Below are 17,282 nucleotides of genomic sequence, written 5' to 3'. Positions count from 1 at the left end.
TCGTTCTGCTGCTGCGTCTGTCTGCTGAGCAGATCTGCCATGGTGTTTTGGACTCCTGGGACATGTTGGGCTAGGAGAAAAAAAAATTGTGGAATTGCCCATCTCCATATGCTCTGTGCTAGTTGAGAGAGCTGTGGAGAGTGTGTGCCGCCTTGTTTTTTAATGTAGTACATGGCCGTCATGTTGTCTGTGCGAATAACGACTGCCTTGCCTAAAATCTGTGTCTGAAAGGATTTTAAGGCTAGAAAGATTGCCAGTAACTCCGGGTGGTTGATATGGAGCAACTTTTGTTGCGGCGTCCATGTGCCCTGCACTTTGAGGTGTAATAGATGAGCTCCCCAGCCGGAGAGCGATGCGTCTGTTAGGATTATTTGTGGAACCGGGTCCAGGAACGGTCGACCTCTTGAAAGATTTGTGGTGTTCCACCACTGCAGAGAGCGATGGGTGCGACTGTCTACCAACACCAGATCTGTCAGTTGCCCCTGGGCCTGGTTCCATTGGCGCGCTAAGCACTCTTGGAGTGGACGCATCTGGAGTCTTGCATGAGGCACTATGAAAATGCAGGAGGCCATCATCCCTATCAGTTGCATAAACACTCTTGCTGGGAGAGAGTGTTGAGGTATGAATCTTTGACGCAAAGCCTGAATGCTTGCAATCCTGGCAGGATTAGGGTAGGCTATGGCTTTTGAGGTGTCTATGGTGGCACCGAGGTATTGTTTTGTGTGGGATGGTGTTAGCTGGGACTTTTGGTGGTTCACCGTGAAGCCTAGCTGGTGAAGTAGTTGGATTGTAGTGGCGGTGTGATGTACACATTGGTTGTAGGACGTGGCTTTTATTAGCCAGTCATCCAAATATGGGAAGACATGAATGTGCTGTCTTCTGAGGTGTGCCGCCACTACCGCTAGGCACTTGGTGAATACCCTTGGTGCTGTTGTGACCCCGAATGAGAGCACCTTGAACTGGTAGTGTTGCCCGTCCACTACAAATCTGAGGTACTTTCTGTGAGCATGGTGTACCGGAATGTGAAAGTATGCGTCTTTCAAGTCCAGTGTGGTGATTAAGTCGTTCTGGGAGAGGAGCGGAAGTACCTGCTGAAGTGTTACCATGTGAAAATGGTCTGAATGTATGTATGTGTTTAGAGGTCGGAGATCTAGAATAGGTCGTAGAGTCTCGTCTCTTTTTGGTATTAGAAAGTATAGGGAGTAGACCCCTACATTTGCTGATTGGCGGGTACTTGTTCTATTGCCTGTTTTTGTAGGAGGGAGATTACCTCCTGTTTTACTAATGTGGAATGTTCTTGTGACATTGGGCGTTGCCTGGGTGGAATGTTTGGGGGGGGTAGATGTCAATTCTAGGCAGTACCCTGAGCGAATAATTTGGGTCACCCATCTGTCTGAGGTGATGGTCTCCCAGACCTGAAGGAAATTTTGTAGCCTGCCCCCGACCGGAGTGGGATGGTCTGGAGGGAGCGGGGGGAAGTCATTGGGTAGGCGGTGTGGCAGAGCGGGCGGTATTTGTTTTGCCTCTGCCTTTATTGTTATTGCCCCTATAGCCACCTCTTTGATAACCCCTTGTGAAGGTGGATTGAGCAGGGGATTTGTAGGAAGTGGACGCGCTATCTGAGGAGTAGCCTCTAGCTGTACCCCGAAAGGAAGAGCGGCGAAAGGAGCGCCTAGGAGGGTGTGACTGCATGGCTCCCATAGATTTCGCTGTATCCGTGTCCATTTTCTCGAGGGCCTCATCTACCTTTGGACCGAATAGATGTTCTTGGTCAAAGGGATGATTTAGGATGGAGGCCTGTACCTCAGGTTTAAAGCCTGAAACTCTCAGCCAAGCATGGCGACGGAGGAGGACACTAGTGTTAATAGCCCTGGAGGCTGTGTCTGCTGCGTCTAAGGCACAGCGTATAGAGGTGTTAGTTATAGTCCCTCTTGAATTAATTCATTGGCCCTATTTCTGTATTTTTCTGGGAGATGGTGCATGATGGTTTCTAATTCATCATAATGCGCTCTATCGTATCTGGCCAATAGCGCTTGAGTGTTGGTGATACGCCATATATTGGCTGCCTGTGACGCAGTGCGCTTTCCTGACGTGTCTAGTAGCTTTGACTGTTTGTCAGGTGGTGGTGCTTCGCCTGATGCCTGGGAGTTTGACCTCTTCCGTGCAGTGGAAACCACTAGGGAATCTAGTGGCGCTGGCCGTTTGATATAGGCAGGATCTGTGGGGGCAGCTTTGTACTTTTTCTCTATGCGTGGGTTAATGACCCTAGCCCTGACTGGGTCTTAAAAAACCTCTGGCGCATGTTTTATTACCCCTTTGAGCATAGGTAGTATGGAGGTAGACCTATGTGCCGTATCAAAGGTGTCGAGGAGGAAATCCTCCTCTACCGGGTCAGTGTTTAGCTCTACCCCGTGATAATGTGCCGCCCTCTGAAGTAGGTGGTGGAAACCTAATGAGTCTTCCGGTGGAGATAGCCTGGACGGGTAAAGGTCATCTTGTGGGACGTCTGGAATGTCTGGATTATTATAGTTGTCCCATGGGTCTGGGGATCCTGTAGGGGTGGGGTCTTGTGGCACATCCCCTGGATCGTAATACGGGTCCCCCTGATCATCATCGTCTGGAGACTGGGTCGGGGAGCGATGAGGTGGGGGTGGAGAAGGTGTAGGGGGCGGAGGTGGAAAGGGTGGAGGAGGTGGGGAAGGCATTCTGAAAGGGGAGGTAGCAGAGTCTTTCCTCTTTGGAGATGGAGGCGGAGCCGGTTTGTCCAAATGTCTCTTTTTAGAAGAGAGTGCCAAATGTCCAGTTTTTGGATCCTTGGTAAGTGTCTTTTGCAAGGGACCCGGTGTATAAAGTTCCTGTGACAATGTTTGTTCCGTCGTCGCCGAAGGTTTCGGGGCCAATGACTTTTTAGGCTTGTCCGTGCCGTGCTTTTTGGGAACCTCCGATTTCTTGGTCAGTGCCGAGGTGGGCTTCGGCGCGGAAGTGTCGGTGTCGTGGGCCTTATGGGGTTTGGTCGGTACCGAAAGGCTGGGTTTCGACCCCGAGGGCTTCGGTGCGGAGCTCGGTGTAGAGGTAGAGGCCGGTCTCTTTTTCGGTGCCGAAGTGTGTTTCTCGGCACCGCTGGAAGGCTGGCTTGATCCCGAGCCGCCGGAAGGCTTATTTGGCTTCTTCACCGGGCCCGAAGGTGGGGTGTTTGAAGGAGTGTCTCTGGTCTTGCCTAGGCCCGGAGGCAAAGGCGTGACCGAAGCCTTTTTGGGTGTCGGCGCGGGTGTGGGAGGGGGTATAGTACTCACGACCCTCTGCGCCGGGGTGATGTCCTCCACATCCAAGTCGTCGGCTTCGGAAGCACTGACGAGGTCCTCTTCGGTGTGCTGCTGTCCCGGAGCTTCGACGTGGTCCCTGAAGATGTCGACTGGAACGGAGGTCGAGGAGTGCGCCATGTTTCGTCTGGCCTTTCGATCTCGAATAGTCTTTTTCGATCTGAAAGACTTGCAGGCGGGATAGTCTCGAGCCTCGTGTTCAGGGGAGAGGCAGAGGTTGCACACCTCATGAAGATCGGTGTGGGGGAATTTGGACCCACATCGAGGGCACTTCTTGAATGGAGTTCTTTCCATCAGCCGGGACCGGAGCTTAGATAGGCCCGAAGGCCGCCGTCGACGACTGGAATCGAAGATGTGTCGAAGAGAAGGTGATCACACAGACACACACATAGTGCAGAAGATGGAGTCCAAATGGTGGGAGACCTTTTTGGTGCAATTATACCACCAGTAGGAGTAATACGAATGACCAAAAGATTAGAAAACTGTCAACAGTCGTTGACAAGCTGGCACTGGTACTTCTGGTGCTTAATTAGTTATAAACTCTTAACCCCTTCGATGCTGCGCAGATTCCGCCGCTGTGCTGACGGAATCTTGCGCGGGTGTGGTCATGACGGAATGGTTCCGTCATGAGCACAGCTCAACCGTGGGTCATGACGGAACCATTCCGTCATGAGCACCGAAGGGGTTAAGTAATAGCTATTAGATTGATGGTTTTGCGAAACAGACTGGCATTAGGCATTTTATTCGCAGAGAAATGCGAAATCTGCAAGATGTTGAAAATTCAGCATTGTTGTTCATACATCCCCGATGAAAGTAAGAAACTTCAAGAATTTGCAATCAATATTTCTGATCTGTAAGTTAAAACAATTAGAAACACCCAGCATTTTCGAAAACTTTGGAAAAGGAATACACACAATTGGAAACTGGTTTGCAACTGCAGGAGGGCTAATTATAGGGCTTTGTTTATTTTGTTTATTTACATTATTCAAAGCCTGTAGATTTTGCTTTAATAAAAGATGAAACAGGAAGATGGGTGACAGATTAGAAAAGGAAATAGTTTTAACTGATCGCATTAATGTAGAATACCAAAAATCATTACAATTTTAATGTTTAAAAAAAGACAAGACAACTGGAGATGAGAGTGAACTTCGAACAGAAGCACATGCAAAGGTGTGACGGTTAAGATAACCATTGGGGGATTGATAGAAAACTTTATCAAGAATAAAAATATTATAGTTAAAATCACATATGCAGTATTAACATGCAATTTATACTGAACCGAAAAGACATTTAAATATGTGCAATTTGTAGTAAGTAGTCATACTTATTCGTAGTAGGCCTCAAAAAAGCCAAAGCAGCTTTTACTTCACAAATGGCTTGATTAGATGTGCTGAAACATGCATAAAATGTTACAAAGTTGACTATGCCTTAAAAAAAAGCTTCACATAACTTTGCAAAATGTTTCTGATTAATAAATAACGGCTTAAATTGTTTGCAAAGAACCTTATTGTTTAGTGTAATTATGAAAAATAATCAGACAAGAAATGCACTGCTAGAATTGAAATGTTGATCCATTTAAGATATTTTTCCTTATTTTATAACGGAAGATGCAGTGCTAAGTTATTTCTTGATACAGCTGTTTCAATTTTGCATAGTTCATTGTATAGCTATAATACAATTTGTTTTATTAGAAAGTTAGAAATGTAGTAATACTAATGGGAAAAGAGTACTAAATTCGAAAGACCTCATATGTAGTCATTGTAATAACTTAGTTTCACACTTAATGAGAACTGTCTGTAGTTCATTGTCTTGTACGTGGAAAAGGAAAAAGTGAGGTTGTTCTCAGAAGAATACTGAAAGCTGATTGGACGAAAGGAGGAGAAAATGCAACATGGACCGCAACATTTCTTTTCGAATGTTTATATAGTGCGTGTTCCTAGAGCAGATTAACTCTATTAGCCCATACACTGTGACCCTTAATTTTTTTTCACATCCTTACCAAATCAACTCTTGAGGCTGAATGCTGAAGGCAGGAAGCAGATTTTGCCAGCTTTACAAACCTCATCACTGATTGCTGTTGCTTCTGCATGATTATTTTGCCTTTTTGCTTTGAGACTCTGCTGAGTTTCATGAACCTCCCTTTATGGGAAGTTCTGCTGTTATCGATGAATTGAAATTGAGCGTTATGCTCTATCTCGCTCTTTCTGTAGAACTGGAACTCTTCAGGAGTTCTTACTGACACCCCTGACATGATTTTCATCATAGAAACCTAGGTTAACCCCTCCTGCGCCACAACATCCGCACCGCCCAACGGCTACAAGATGACATACAGAGACCACACCAACAAACTTTGAGGATGCATCGCCATCATCCATAAAGAATCGATCCGCTGCACCACCACCAAGGATGACAACACTCCAATCATGAACACCTCAATTTCTAACTCCACACTAATGACAGAACCACCATCAGAAGCACCCTCACCTACAGAGCCCCAGGACCATGCACGGGGTTCTGCGACACCATCACTGACTTCGTCGCCCCACTAGCTATTAAGTCCAGGCACTGCGTCTTCCTCGGAGACCTCAACTTACACCTGGACGACCCCACATACACAAACTCCGCTAACCTTCTAGAAGGCATGGGCAACATCGGCCTGATCAAGCTGGTCACCATCCCCACACACAGAGCAAGACACACACTGGATCCGATCTTCACAGCTAGCGACAGAGTCAAATACAGCCATGCCACAGAAATTACCTTTACCGACCACTCCATCGTCCACTTCATCATCGCTGGGTCACCATGCACCACCAACTGTCCCCCCAATGCCGCCTTCAGCAGGTGGAATAAAGTGACACAGACCCAATGGTTGGACGCCCTCAACATCATCCAGCCCGACCCCTCAACCAAGCAAGCAAGCAGTCCAGAACTTCACCACCTGGATCACCAACGCTGCCGACCAAGTGTCCCCCATCAAACAAGCCAAGACCCGCAGAGCCACCAAACAAGCCAGCTGGTACACGCCAGAGTTCAGGACAATGAAACACGGCTGCAAACCACTCGAAAAAAGATGGCGAATCAATGGAAACACCACAGACCAAGCCACTTTCAAGTAAGCCCTCAACAAATATTAACAATGGCTCCAAGATGCGGAAAAAGATGCCCTGACAAATCCCATTGAAGCAAGCGCTAATCACACCAAGCAACTCTTCAGAATCGTCAGAGAGTTCTCCAGTCCTACGGTCACCAAGAATACGATCCCTCCCTCCGAGAAGCTCTGCAACGCCCAAGTAGACCACTTCCACAACAAGATATCCGCCATCTGCAAGAACTTAGAGCCCCAATCCACTGACCTCCACATCCTCCTCGCTCCAACATAAGCTTCTCCTAATCAGCCACTCACCGCTTGGGAACAGCTCACCACACAGAACACTACAGACATCATGTTCTCCATCCACTCTGGAGCACTCCCAGACTGCTGCCCCCACCACCTCTTCGATCTCGGAGGCAAGGATGTCAGCCACCAAATCACCACCACCCTCAACGCATCTATCACCAAAGCCATCTTTCACGATGCATGGAAAAACGTAGAAGTCAGACCTCTCCTCAAGAAACCCTCTGCCGACCTAAGAGAAATCCAGAACTACAGCCTCATTTCGCTGGTCCCCTTCTCCGCCAACGTTCTTGAGAAGACCATCAACCAGGAGCTCACCAATTACCTGAGAGAAACAACCTGCCTCCCAATCCGGTTTCAGCACCAACCACAGCACAAAGACTGCCCTAATTGCTGCCACGGACATCTGCACCCTCCTCAACAGAGGAGAATCGCCGGCCATCATCCTCCCCGACCGCTTTGCAGCGCTTAACACCGTATCCCACCACAAACTCATCAAAACACTGCACCACACAGATCCAGGAAGATACCTTCAGATGGATCAAATCGCTCTTCAATGGTTGAACCCAGAGAATCCACCTACCAACATTCGCATCAGAACCCAAGAGCACCACCTGCGGCATCCCACAAGGTTCCCCCTCAGCCCTACTCTCTTCAACCCCTACATGACACCTCTAGCCGATATCGTCAGAAGCCACGACCTTAACATCATATTCTACGCTGCCACTCAGCTCATCCTCTCCCTCTCAGTAGACTCCGCCACCATGGAGACCAACTTCCACAACTGCATGAAGAACATCGCCGACTGGATGAAGACCAACTGTTTGAGGCTCAACAATGACACGACCGAAGTGCTGATCTTTGGTAACAATGCCTCCCCTTGTAACGACACCTGGCGGCCGGTCGAACTCAGACCCACTCCCACACCTACAGAACACGCCCATAAACTAGGCACTATCCTGCACAGCAAGCAGAGAGAGTGAGAGATAGAGAGAGATAGAGAGTGCGAGATAGAGAGTGAGATGGAGATAGAGAGAGAGCGAGAGAGCGAGAGATAGAGAGAGACATAGAGATAGAGATATATATATATATATATATATATATATAGAGAGAGAGAGAGAGAGAGAGAGAGAGAGAGAGAGAGAGAGAGAGAGAGAGAGAGAGAGAGAAAGAAAGAAAGAGGGAGAGAGAGCGATAAACCTATTATTTAAACTGATTCCCGCTCCAGCACTATCTAGTGGCGTAAGTGCCAGACTCTGGTTTTAGTGTGTAATGAGGTGTATTCATTAGACATAACCTTCACCTTTACTAATGTAGAGCCAACATATGATTTATATCATGCTTGCTATTAAACCACAAATGTTCCCAGTCTGATCCTACCAAAAAATTAGTGATGTGACTTTGCCTAGGCACTCAAGGGAAGTTGCAGCTGCATTAAGAACATTCCTAGAACACTGCATTGCACTGAGGTTTGTAACTACTGAATGCATTGTCAACTGCATTATTCCACACATGAACAAAGCATACTTACGACAGGCAGAGAAACGTCACATATAGGAATACTGTAACCATGGAAATGTCATACACCAGCAAACTAAAACCGTGCACGCTACGGAGCCCACTAATAAAATATTTTTAATAAAAATGGAAGCTGCCTTTCTTTTCACAATGCTGTTCCAAGTACAGCCTTTTCTGGCTATCAATTTATGAAGAAGGAAGAAGCAGCAGGTCAGCATGTCTGATCCTGGGCAGCAGGGCTGAGCAAGCAGTTTGCAGCCCAGTATCTGCTAGTGCAAAGTCTAGTTAAACGGAGTGCTTTAGATGAGAAACTAGATGTGATGAATACAAACAGAGATCATAGCTATTATTCAAATAAAGCAAATACTCATGATAGAAAGGCAAGCAGAACTAATGCAGAATGTGGAAATCTTTACTTACCAGGCGTCTTTGCAAACTTCCGCACATAGTACACTGCGAAAGAGAAAGACAATACTATTATTGTAAAAGTTGGCCATTGAGGGTTTCCCTTACACTAAACAACTACCACATATAATCCACATCAGGATGGAAGAAAGAAATGAAATGGCAACAGCAAACAGCATGTCGTCTTTGAAATGTTCACTCATATACATAGGTATGTACTTAGATTTATTATTCCCTAAAATGCACCAGTAAAAATACACATCGTAGAAAATATAAATTCTTAAAAGTGCAATAAGACCTTCAATTACCAAAACTTTCAGCCCCCATGCCAGAAAATGTACCAACATTTTAAAATTCACAATATTTACCAAAATAATTAAGTGTTCCCAAATCTAGTAACAGTCAGAAATCTCAACCAATGTCACCTCACCTATATATTTTTTTATAGCTACAGAATTAATACACCAGGGAACTGCTCAGAAAGGGATGTTAATTAGTGTCTAACTGTGGTTACAGCTAACTGTATTTTTACATGTAAAATCCAACATTTGAAAATAAAAGAATCTAAATACTGTGATATACGTACAAAATACTAAGGGCCTGATTACGATTTTGGCAGTGTGGGAACAGTCCGCCACGCCACCGCCCTGCTCCCATGCTACCAAAGTCGACAGCCACCCACCAGATTACGAGTATGCTTGTGTCTGGCGGGTGGGCGGAGTGATGGTCCTGCAGCTGTGCAGTACAAAGGCTCATATGTGAGCCTTTGAACTGCAGTGCCGAAGGAGCTCCAAAGCAAGTTCCTGCACGGCATGGACTATGGAGTCTATACCATATAGAAACAGGGGTGCCTATACACAGGGGGTCACACCATGTGCCCCCCTGCATGTATCCCCAATGCCCTGAGGCAACAGGGGGGCCTGTATGGCCCTCTTAGTTTCCTCACTGTCAGCATTTTCATGGTCTGAGCAACGCCACGTGGCTGGTGGTGGTAAGGAATCTCGTAATATGCTTGGCACCGCCAACCATATTGCAGCCTCAGACTGCTGCTCCTTTGCCAGGGATCAGGGATCCATGGCAACTGTGGCAGTCCTATGGCGGTCCGACCTCAGTACTTGTAATCAGGAGGTCGGACCACTGATGCGGCGGTCCCTGACCGCTAACGCAACTCCACTGTGGGTTTGGCGGTCCAATGGACTGCCAAACTCGTAATTAGGCCCGTAATCTTATCATTAACTGGGATAGATTAAATACACAAGATATACAAACTTATGCCTTTCAATTTACGAAAATAAAGTGCATTTTAGTACACTAAGTGTGCATTCTGAATTTGGCTTAGTTATATTTTAGTTTATTCTACCTTGTACTTAAAGTATCCTTAAATGCGCCAAATGAAAGGCAGTAAGATTGTGCCACAGACCTCAAAAAGTGTAGTCGATAGTATAGAATATAGTATGAATCGATCATCACTATCGGAATGTTTTAGTGCAAAAGGACTGTATAAACTTTCTTTTTTGGGGGGTTGGTTCAGAGAAACTGATCTGTGGATGAAGTGGGCAAAGCAGCAGGAAATACCATGTGCGCTAAGTATGTTGGAGCCCCTTACGAAATGTCATATTTTAGTGTTCGATTGTCCCTTTCCCTTAGCAAGAAAGCCTTTTCAAGGCTATTTGTTGCAACCTGGCCCCCTACACTCTTTTCTATCTCAGGGATCCAAGAGTGACATTTAAGAATGGTACGAACCTTGACCAATTCTGATTTCACTCTGCTCTCTAAGGCCACCAGAACTCGCTCATGTATGTCTGACCTCTTTTGAAGTCCATGGGGAGAAGTCGTGAGCTTGATGGAGAGCTAACCCAGAATCCTGAAGCGGCTTCACAAGATGTCAGGCCGGTCTGGGGGACATTGAGAGTGCAGTTATCAACTGCGTAATCACTCACAAGAGCACAGAGGGGCATGTTGAGGTTAGAGGCAACTACTGCACACAAGAAGTCCTTCGGAAATACCCTGGGCAAAGCAACCCTGTCCTAGTTGGCCATAGGGCACAACTTGCAGCTATGCCCTGTGGGTTCCAGCCTAAGTGGATTCCTTGAAAAATAGGGCATACAGAGGTCGTTTAAGATGAGTTGTAACCTCTCAGCCACCTCATTATTGTAGACCCAGAGTCATATCAGGGTGTTCAGAGCCTAGAAGCAGTACATGATCTGTGTGCAGTAACACGGACCCTTTTTACCAGCATGATCTGCATGTGATCCACTCAGGTATTGCATTTTTCCTGCACGCCTCACCTTACATTTTCATTGTAATTAATATTTGGGGCCTAATTTATATCTTGGTGGACGGGTTACTCAGTCACAACGGTGATGGATATCCCGTCCGCCGAAATATAAATCCTATTATACGCATCACCGATCTCACTGAGTAACCCGTCCACCCGGAACTAAATCAGGCCCATAGTCCTGCAGACCACTGGATGCTTTTGAAGGATTATGGTCACCCAACGTGTGATAGAGACCAAAATTAGGATATGGGGTCTACTGACTGTAGCTTGCGGCCCAGAGACCATGCGTCCCAGAACTAACTCTATTTGACATACCAGACATGCTACAGTAACCAGTAATTTACATGCACACAGCACCTTGCTTCCATAATTGTATTTTTTTCAGTGGGTCAGTGGTCTATATTGATGGACAGCAAAATGACTACTCAAACAAAAATGCTTATCTCTGGACAGCCAGTCAGATGAGTCAACTCTGAGTAGAATTGAGGTCCCCCTACACCTTTTCAACCCTATACCAATTTGCACAAAACTTGCCAAGATCAAACACGGGTGTATGAAGACGTTTCTAAAACCCATTTGCTGAACTAAGTCTGAGTTAATTTTCAAAGGAGTAAATTAATGACCCATAATTGATGTGATGCTATTACATTGACAAAGTTTGGGGTAAAAATGTTCATGTGAGTTTGGATGTGAAATTCAGCTTGGATACCAGTATACAACCTTTTCTTCCTAGACCAATCATTGTGAAATGTTCCAGGACCAAACTTGCACGCATATGTGTGCTCTTTAGATGAAGCGTAAACTCTCTGCGATGTTTTCCTAACAATGGGCATGGATTGGAATATTGTGTTAACAATGCTGACCAGTGAGTTTAGGTGAGTTTATAATTTAAATATACTGACATTTTTGTAAAAAAATCAGACTGATAACTAATGCTGCAGTTCTTCCTTAGAAGAAATCTGTAATTCAAGGAAATAAACTATTGTCAGAAAGAAATATAGAAAAAGTATTCCTAGGTATGATATTATACCTGAGAAATATTTAAACTACTGCATCGGTGTTATAGCAGAAGCTGCATAGAGTTGGATGAAAGACTGCCTACAAACACATTTTAATTTATGTATTCAATACCTCCTCTGAAGATCAACAAATACCACTATAAAAACATGAGTGAAAATAGAATACACAATTAACACAATGTTGAAAAAAGATTTTAAAGAAATCAAACCTGACAATATCAATTGTAGTAGTTGAAGACATCATAAAATTCAACAACCTATGAAAGAAATGGCCATTGTAGTGATATAGATTTCTTGATTTTATCATATGATTTTATGCTTTTTCCACAGGATTATAATGTGGTTGCTAATTGTTTTAGCAACCACAATCCGCTCATAGCTTTGTTTGGTTTGAATTAGTCTGACAAGTACAAGGGAACAGTTGGCAAGAAACTAGTTTATACAAAAATAAGAGAGTCAGAATCAAATGGGAAAATGTAGACAAGGAATACTTTTTGGAAGAGGTTTTACGACGTCACTATCCTATTTTCAAGATAGTGACTTCTTATGATGAGGACCCGCAGAACATCATCGAAGCCTTCAATTCAAACTAAATCTGTTGAACAACGGGATGCAATAGATGATGACTATTTGGAAAATCATGTGTTCTGAAAAAAGATCTGCACAGATAAGTATGTATAAAGACTCATGTGATTGTCTTATGTGCTCTCCCCTCTTTGTGATTTACATTTTTGTTGTCTTTTAATTCTGATTAGTCTTTAATAGATTATGTACTGTCGTTTTAAATTGATGCTATACAAAAGTGTTTGTTTTATCATGTAAAAGAAAAAAAATAATTGTGACATAGGACACTTCATTTTTGCATGTAATTCTATAAGAGGCGATATTAAAGATCTTATCAATTCGACATTACTGTGGTACTTAACTTTGGTTACACTGGGGTTGTAACTGAGTGTCGGATGGAGTTGACAGGTATAAGTGAGTGAATGGCTGAATGCAATTTTGACTGAGTTCCCAAGGGGAGATTTTTCAACTTTGAAAGTACTTCAATTTAGTCTCCACTTCAATTTCTTAAAGATTGCTCGTAAAACCTCCAGTTAAGTACAAACGAACCCAAGGTTGGTTAAACCATGCTTGTACAGCTGCCCTTAAATATATGAAATTAGCATTCTCCAGATAGCCACGCTGTAGGGATGATATAATCCCTGTCAGGAAGGCTTACAAAAAAAATCCTTGTTAAGAGGAAAGCCAAGATTAGAGCTAAAGCTTGGAAGGATATGGAGAAGGCAGGGAAGTTAGGGGATAATGCCACCATTTGGAAGGTGGTCAATCATCCTTTTCTTTCTAATTATCAAAGACCTATGATCAAATCCCTTATTCAGGCCCAGACCCGGGTTGATCACTTTTCAAATATTCTTGACCCGCCCAGGTCTGTATTTCATATCAAATGACACAAAACCAGGAGTGGAGGGCCCAAGGGAAGTTTAAAGACCTGCACGGATAGTTTCCCCAGAACAACTATAATACAACACCTAGTTATCCGCGGGTCTCGCAGGCTTCACCAAAACCTTAAAAAGCTGGCACAGGCAAAAGAGATCTCAATCATTCATTAGGGGGTTTCCTTAAAAACAGGACGGAATCCCATCACCCACCGAGGTGGCATGCTTCATCATCTGGGATTTCTCCTCTCGGCTGCAACCCCTAGTGCAGCCACGGGCTACAACCCCCTCACTGTGAGGGAGGAGCTCCGGGATGTTTTGAGAAGCTATTCTTGGGAGAAATCCCAGATGATGAAGCATGCCACCTCGGTGGGTGATGGGATTCCGTCCTTTTTTAAGGACACCCCCTAATGAATGATTGAGATTTCTTTTGCCTGTGTCATAGCTTCTTAAGGTTTCGGTGAAGCCTGCGAGACCCGCGAATAGCTAGGTGTTGTACTGTATTTCATATCCCCAGCCAAGTGGAACCGTAATGTAACCAGGAGGCCTTATTCCAATTTAGTCAGTTCATAGGCATGCAGTATGTTATCCAAGCAATCAGCCCTTCAGGTGAAGATCTGGAAAAGGATGGCGTTCCTTTGGACATATACAAGTAAAATACCTCTTTTTGGGCCCCAGTATTAACAAACGTTATTGGACCAGCTATTGTGGTACCTAGCTCCATCCTGGAAGAAGTCAGTAGTTGTTCCAATTTTTAGAAAAGGTTATAGGAACTTTCCCAGCTGCAACCACCCTATTTCTCTTTCAGAAAGTTCATTTAAGATTTTGGACAGAATTTTTGCCTCCAAATTGGAAACGTGTGTGGATGATAACCAGAATTTACCCAAGGTACAGTTTGGGTTTTGTCCGGCATAGGCACAGTACAACAACTCCAGAAACTTCAATTAACTTTAGTGACTTATGTCAAGGCCAGGAGAGGGTCTGTTCATTCAGCATTCGTAGACCTCTCCTGACTTCCAAACTTTTGGCCATCCTTGAAAAAGAAGGTCTAGATCTGCCCATTATGACTCTGTTACGTTGAATGCACCAAGATACTACAGATAGTGTTAGACATGGAGTTGATGGTGAACTCTTCCCAAAATGAGATCTACGCTGGGAGTTCATCAGGGATGTGTATAGGTCCCCATTGCTCTTTTTACTCTATATAAAATACTTGGACAACCATCTCCATCAATCTGAGAAAGATAGGCCTCAATTGGGGAACTGCCCTTTCCCAGATCTGCTGTATGCGGATGATGCAGCCCTAAAATCCTGAACTACAAATGGCCTTCAAATTCTTTTAGATTTCTTTAATTATTTTATGAATGATCTAGGTCTAAAAAATAAACTTATCAAAAAAATTTCTTATGACATTGGGACACAGAAAAATACTAAAAAGACGAATTTTCAACTGGGTGGGGTTGAGAAAGCTAAGGTAAAACATGTCTCGAACTCCAATATGATTTGGGAGTTTTTACTTAAAACAAGGGGGCTTCAATTCCACAGAGCAATACATTTGTTTTAACTTTACTGGAAAATATGTCAAAAATCAGTGTAGGAGATCATTACCATTTATAAAACTAAATGAGTGTCTATAGGAGTGACATGGTGCAGGGTTTGGGGTATAAAGGAGCTGAGCTGCTTCAAAGGGTGCAGAATACGTTTTTTATGTAGATTAATGGCAGTTGTCAAATCAACTTCTGTATTATAAATCCATTTTGAAACGTCTGGATTATTTAACCGACACAATTAGTTTAAGCCCTCTGTTAGTATGGTTAAGGGTCTGGTGCTCGCAAGAAGCACTATTAACCAGGGAGGTTTTATCAGATTGGCTTCGATTGCGCTTTAGCTATTCCTTGGCCCATATGTTAAACCTATTTTTAATACTTTGGAGATTCCAGAACTTTTTTCTAGCCATGACAGTATCAATGCGGAATCCAAAAGAATAGTCAAAGCTTTATTTATTAATAGGCGAGCTCAATAACACCTCAGGGACTTTCAAACTCTGCCGCCCAGTGCAGAGATTAGTCCTTTAATATCATATTTGTGTATTTTCACGAATACTAAGAACAGATTCTACCTGACCAGATTTAGTTTCAATACTTTTTAGTGGCCTTTCCAAAGCAGGGACCATGGCTTCCACTACTTCCAAACTGTCCTTCTGATGATGTTTCTAAACAATGCACAGTGCGGTTCATGCTTTTCCGCCCCGTGTATATATGCCCACTGACCCATTTTACTTCCCATCCTTTGAGAAGCTGAAATTAGACATCATAAGTTAGCCTTCGCTTTCTTGCAACAGTTTTGTTATGATCAATTGTGCCATGCTGTCATTAATTTCATAAGACGCTCCCTGACAATCAGGAAAAGATACAAGGCCTCATCCTGAGGGCATTTATTAGATGTCTTGATTTTACTGCTATTTTATTTGGATGAATTGTTGTTTTACGTTGTATTTGGTGTGCGCTTTTCTTTGCTTTGCTTTTATGGGTTGTTACAGTCGAATAAAGAGGATTATGGGGATGGTATGCTGACTATAAAACACAGAATCTTAAAGTAAATACACTCCAAGACAGGGAGTCAGTGGTGAGCTCTGTGTGCCCCTGAAACAATGTCTCTTCTGCACAGTGCTCTTAAGGAGTAAATGGAAGAATTCTGTGCCCTCTGAAGCCGCCCCGTTGAAACCTTGGGCATACTGCTAAGTAGGGCACTGCTGTAGTCTCACTCCTGTCCCTACCACTATGGCACGGTTTTTGCTATAAAGGAGGGAAAGAACAGGTTGAAGATCTTTCAAATGAAATGAACTATTCTTGACTGCAGCAACTTGGGGTCTACAGATGTCTTTGCATCAGTCATGACTACTAGAGCATTTTTACTTTAAGCGCTAACTGAAGGTTAAAGCAAAGGAAGTTTGGAGTTTTAAGAAAGTAGAGTAAAAGTTTTACCCTCAGCACCAATGATATTAACCTCGCTTCTTGTGCTATTTAGAAGAAAACAAATTGAAGTCCCAATATCCCAGAGAAGATTTTCCAAGTCTCTTTTCAGGCCGATGCACAAGTGAGCACTTAATATACATCTTAGCATTAGAAGGCAGTGGAAGGACAGGCAACATCCCCCGAAGAGGTCAGAAAGTAGCTCCAAACACATATCAAAGAAGTTGGGTGGCAAGGAGGAGCCATATGGGACTTCAGAGTTGGGTTTAAAGCTATCTGGTAGGGGGCCAAGTTTGACCTGTTAGGATCTATTTTCTAAAAAGGAATGGTTATTTTACTATTGTTTCTGCACCGCCACCAAGTGGAGAGCCTCTCCAAAGGATATATTAAGTCCACGGTGCGTGCCACACCATCAGCAATGAAGAACAACGCATTGTTCCAATGACGATGCTTCTGTCACAAGCTGTGCCTAGGAGAATGACACGGGCAATCAATTAATAGTTGCACTTGCTGCCCCAATGCTTTCTTTGGAGCTTTCACTAGCACCGACAGTGCAATGGAATAGAAGTTAGATGGGTCGGAAGAAGACCGATTGGGTTTGTTGAAGAGAAGCATGACAACTTCCTTCAGGGAGGCTGGAGCAAGCGAGCCACTGATGTGTACACCATCAAAGTTTGAGAGAGATTAGGGCTGTTTTACCACCGTATACCACTTTCTGGAGTAGCCTGCTCATGTTCTTTTTTTTTTTTGTAAATATTTTTTTATGATTCCTTAGTTTTACAGTTTGATCTCCAGCAGTTGAAACATTATGCTACAACATGTAGCAACAATCTCTGTCATGTTTCTTGCATTAACAATGGTCATTACTTCACATATGTTCATGTGGTAGGTATGAAGATGTGTCAGATTTTGTATATTACAATTGTCTAGC

The 17,282-nt window shown here is 44.0% G+C and overlaps 1 protein-coding gene across 2 annotated transcripts in view; it reads right to left on the bottom strand.

The window, feature by feature from the left end:
* LOC146801342 (uncharacterized) overlaps positions 1 to 17,282 on the bottom strand; it is a 425,312-nt gene that overhangs the window by 203,591 nt on the left and 204,439 nt on the right. For both annotated transcript variants that reach the window (XM_085620993.1, XM_085620994.1), the window contains exon 5: positions 8,656 to 8,688. In XM_085620993.1, coding sequence (XP_085477119.1) covers positions 8,656 to 8,688 — 33 coding nt within the window. The remainder of the gene's footprint in view (positions 1 to 8,655; positions 8,689 to 17,282) is intronic.

Source organism: Triturus cristatus, chromosome 8 (genome assembly GCF_964204655.1).
Source record: "Triturus cristatus chromosome 8, aTriCri1.1, whole genome shotgun sequence".
Taxonomy (NCBI): domain Eukaryota; kingdom Metazoa; phylum Chordata; class Amphibia; order Caudata; family Salamandridae; genus Triturus; species Triturus cristatus.
Note: the sequence above shows the minus strand (reverse complement) of the source record. Positions and strands in the feature narration are given on the sequence as shown.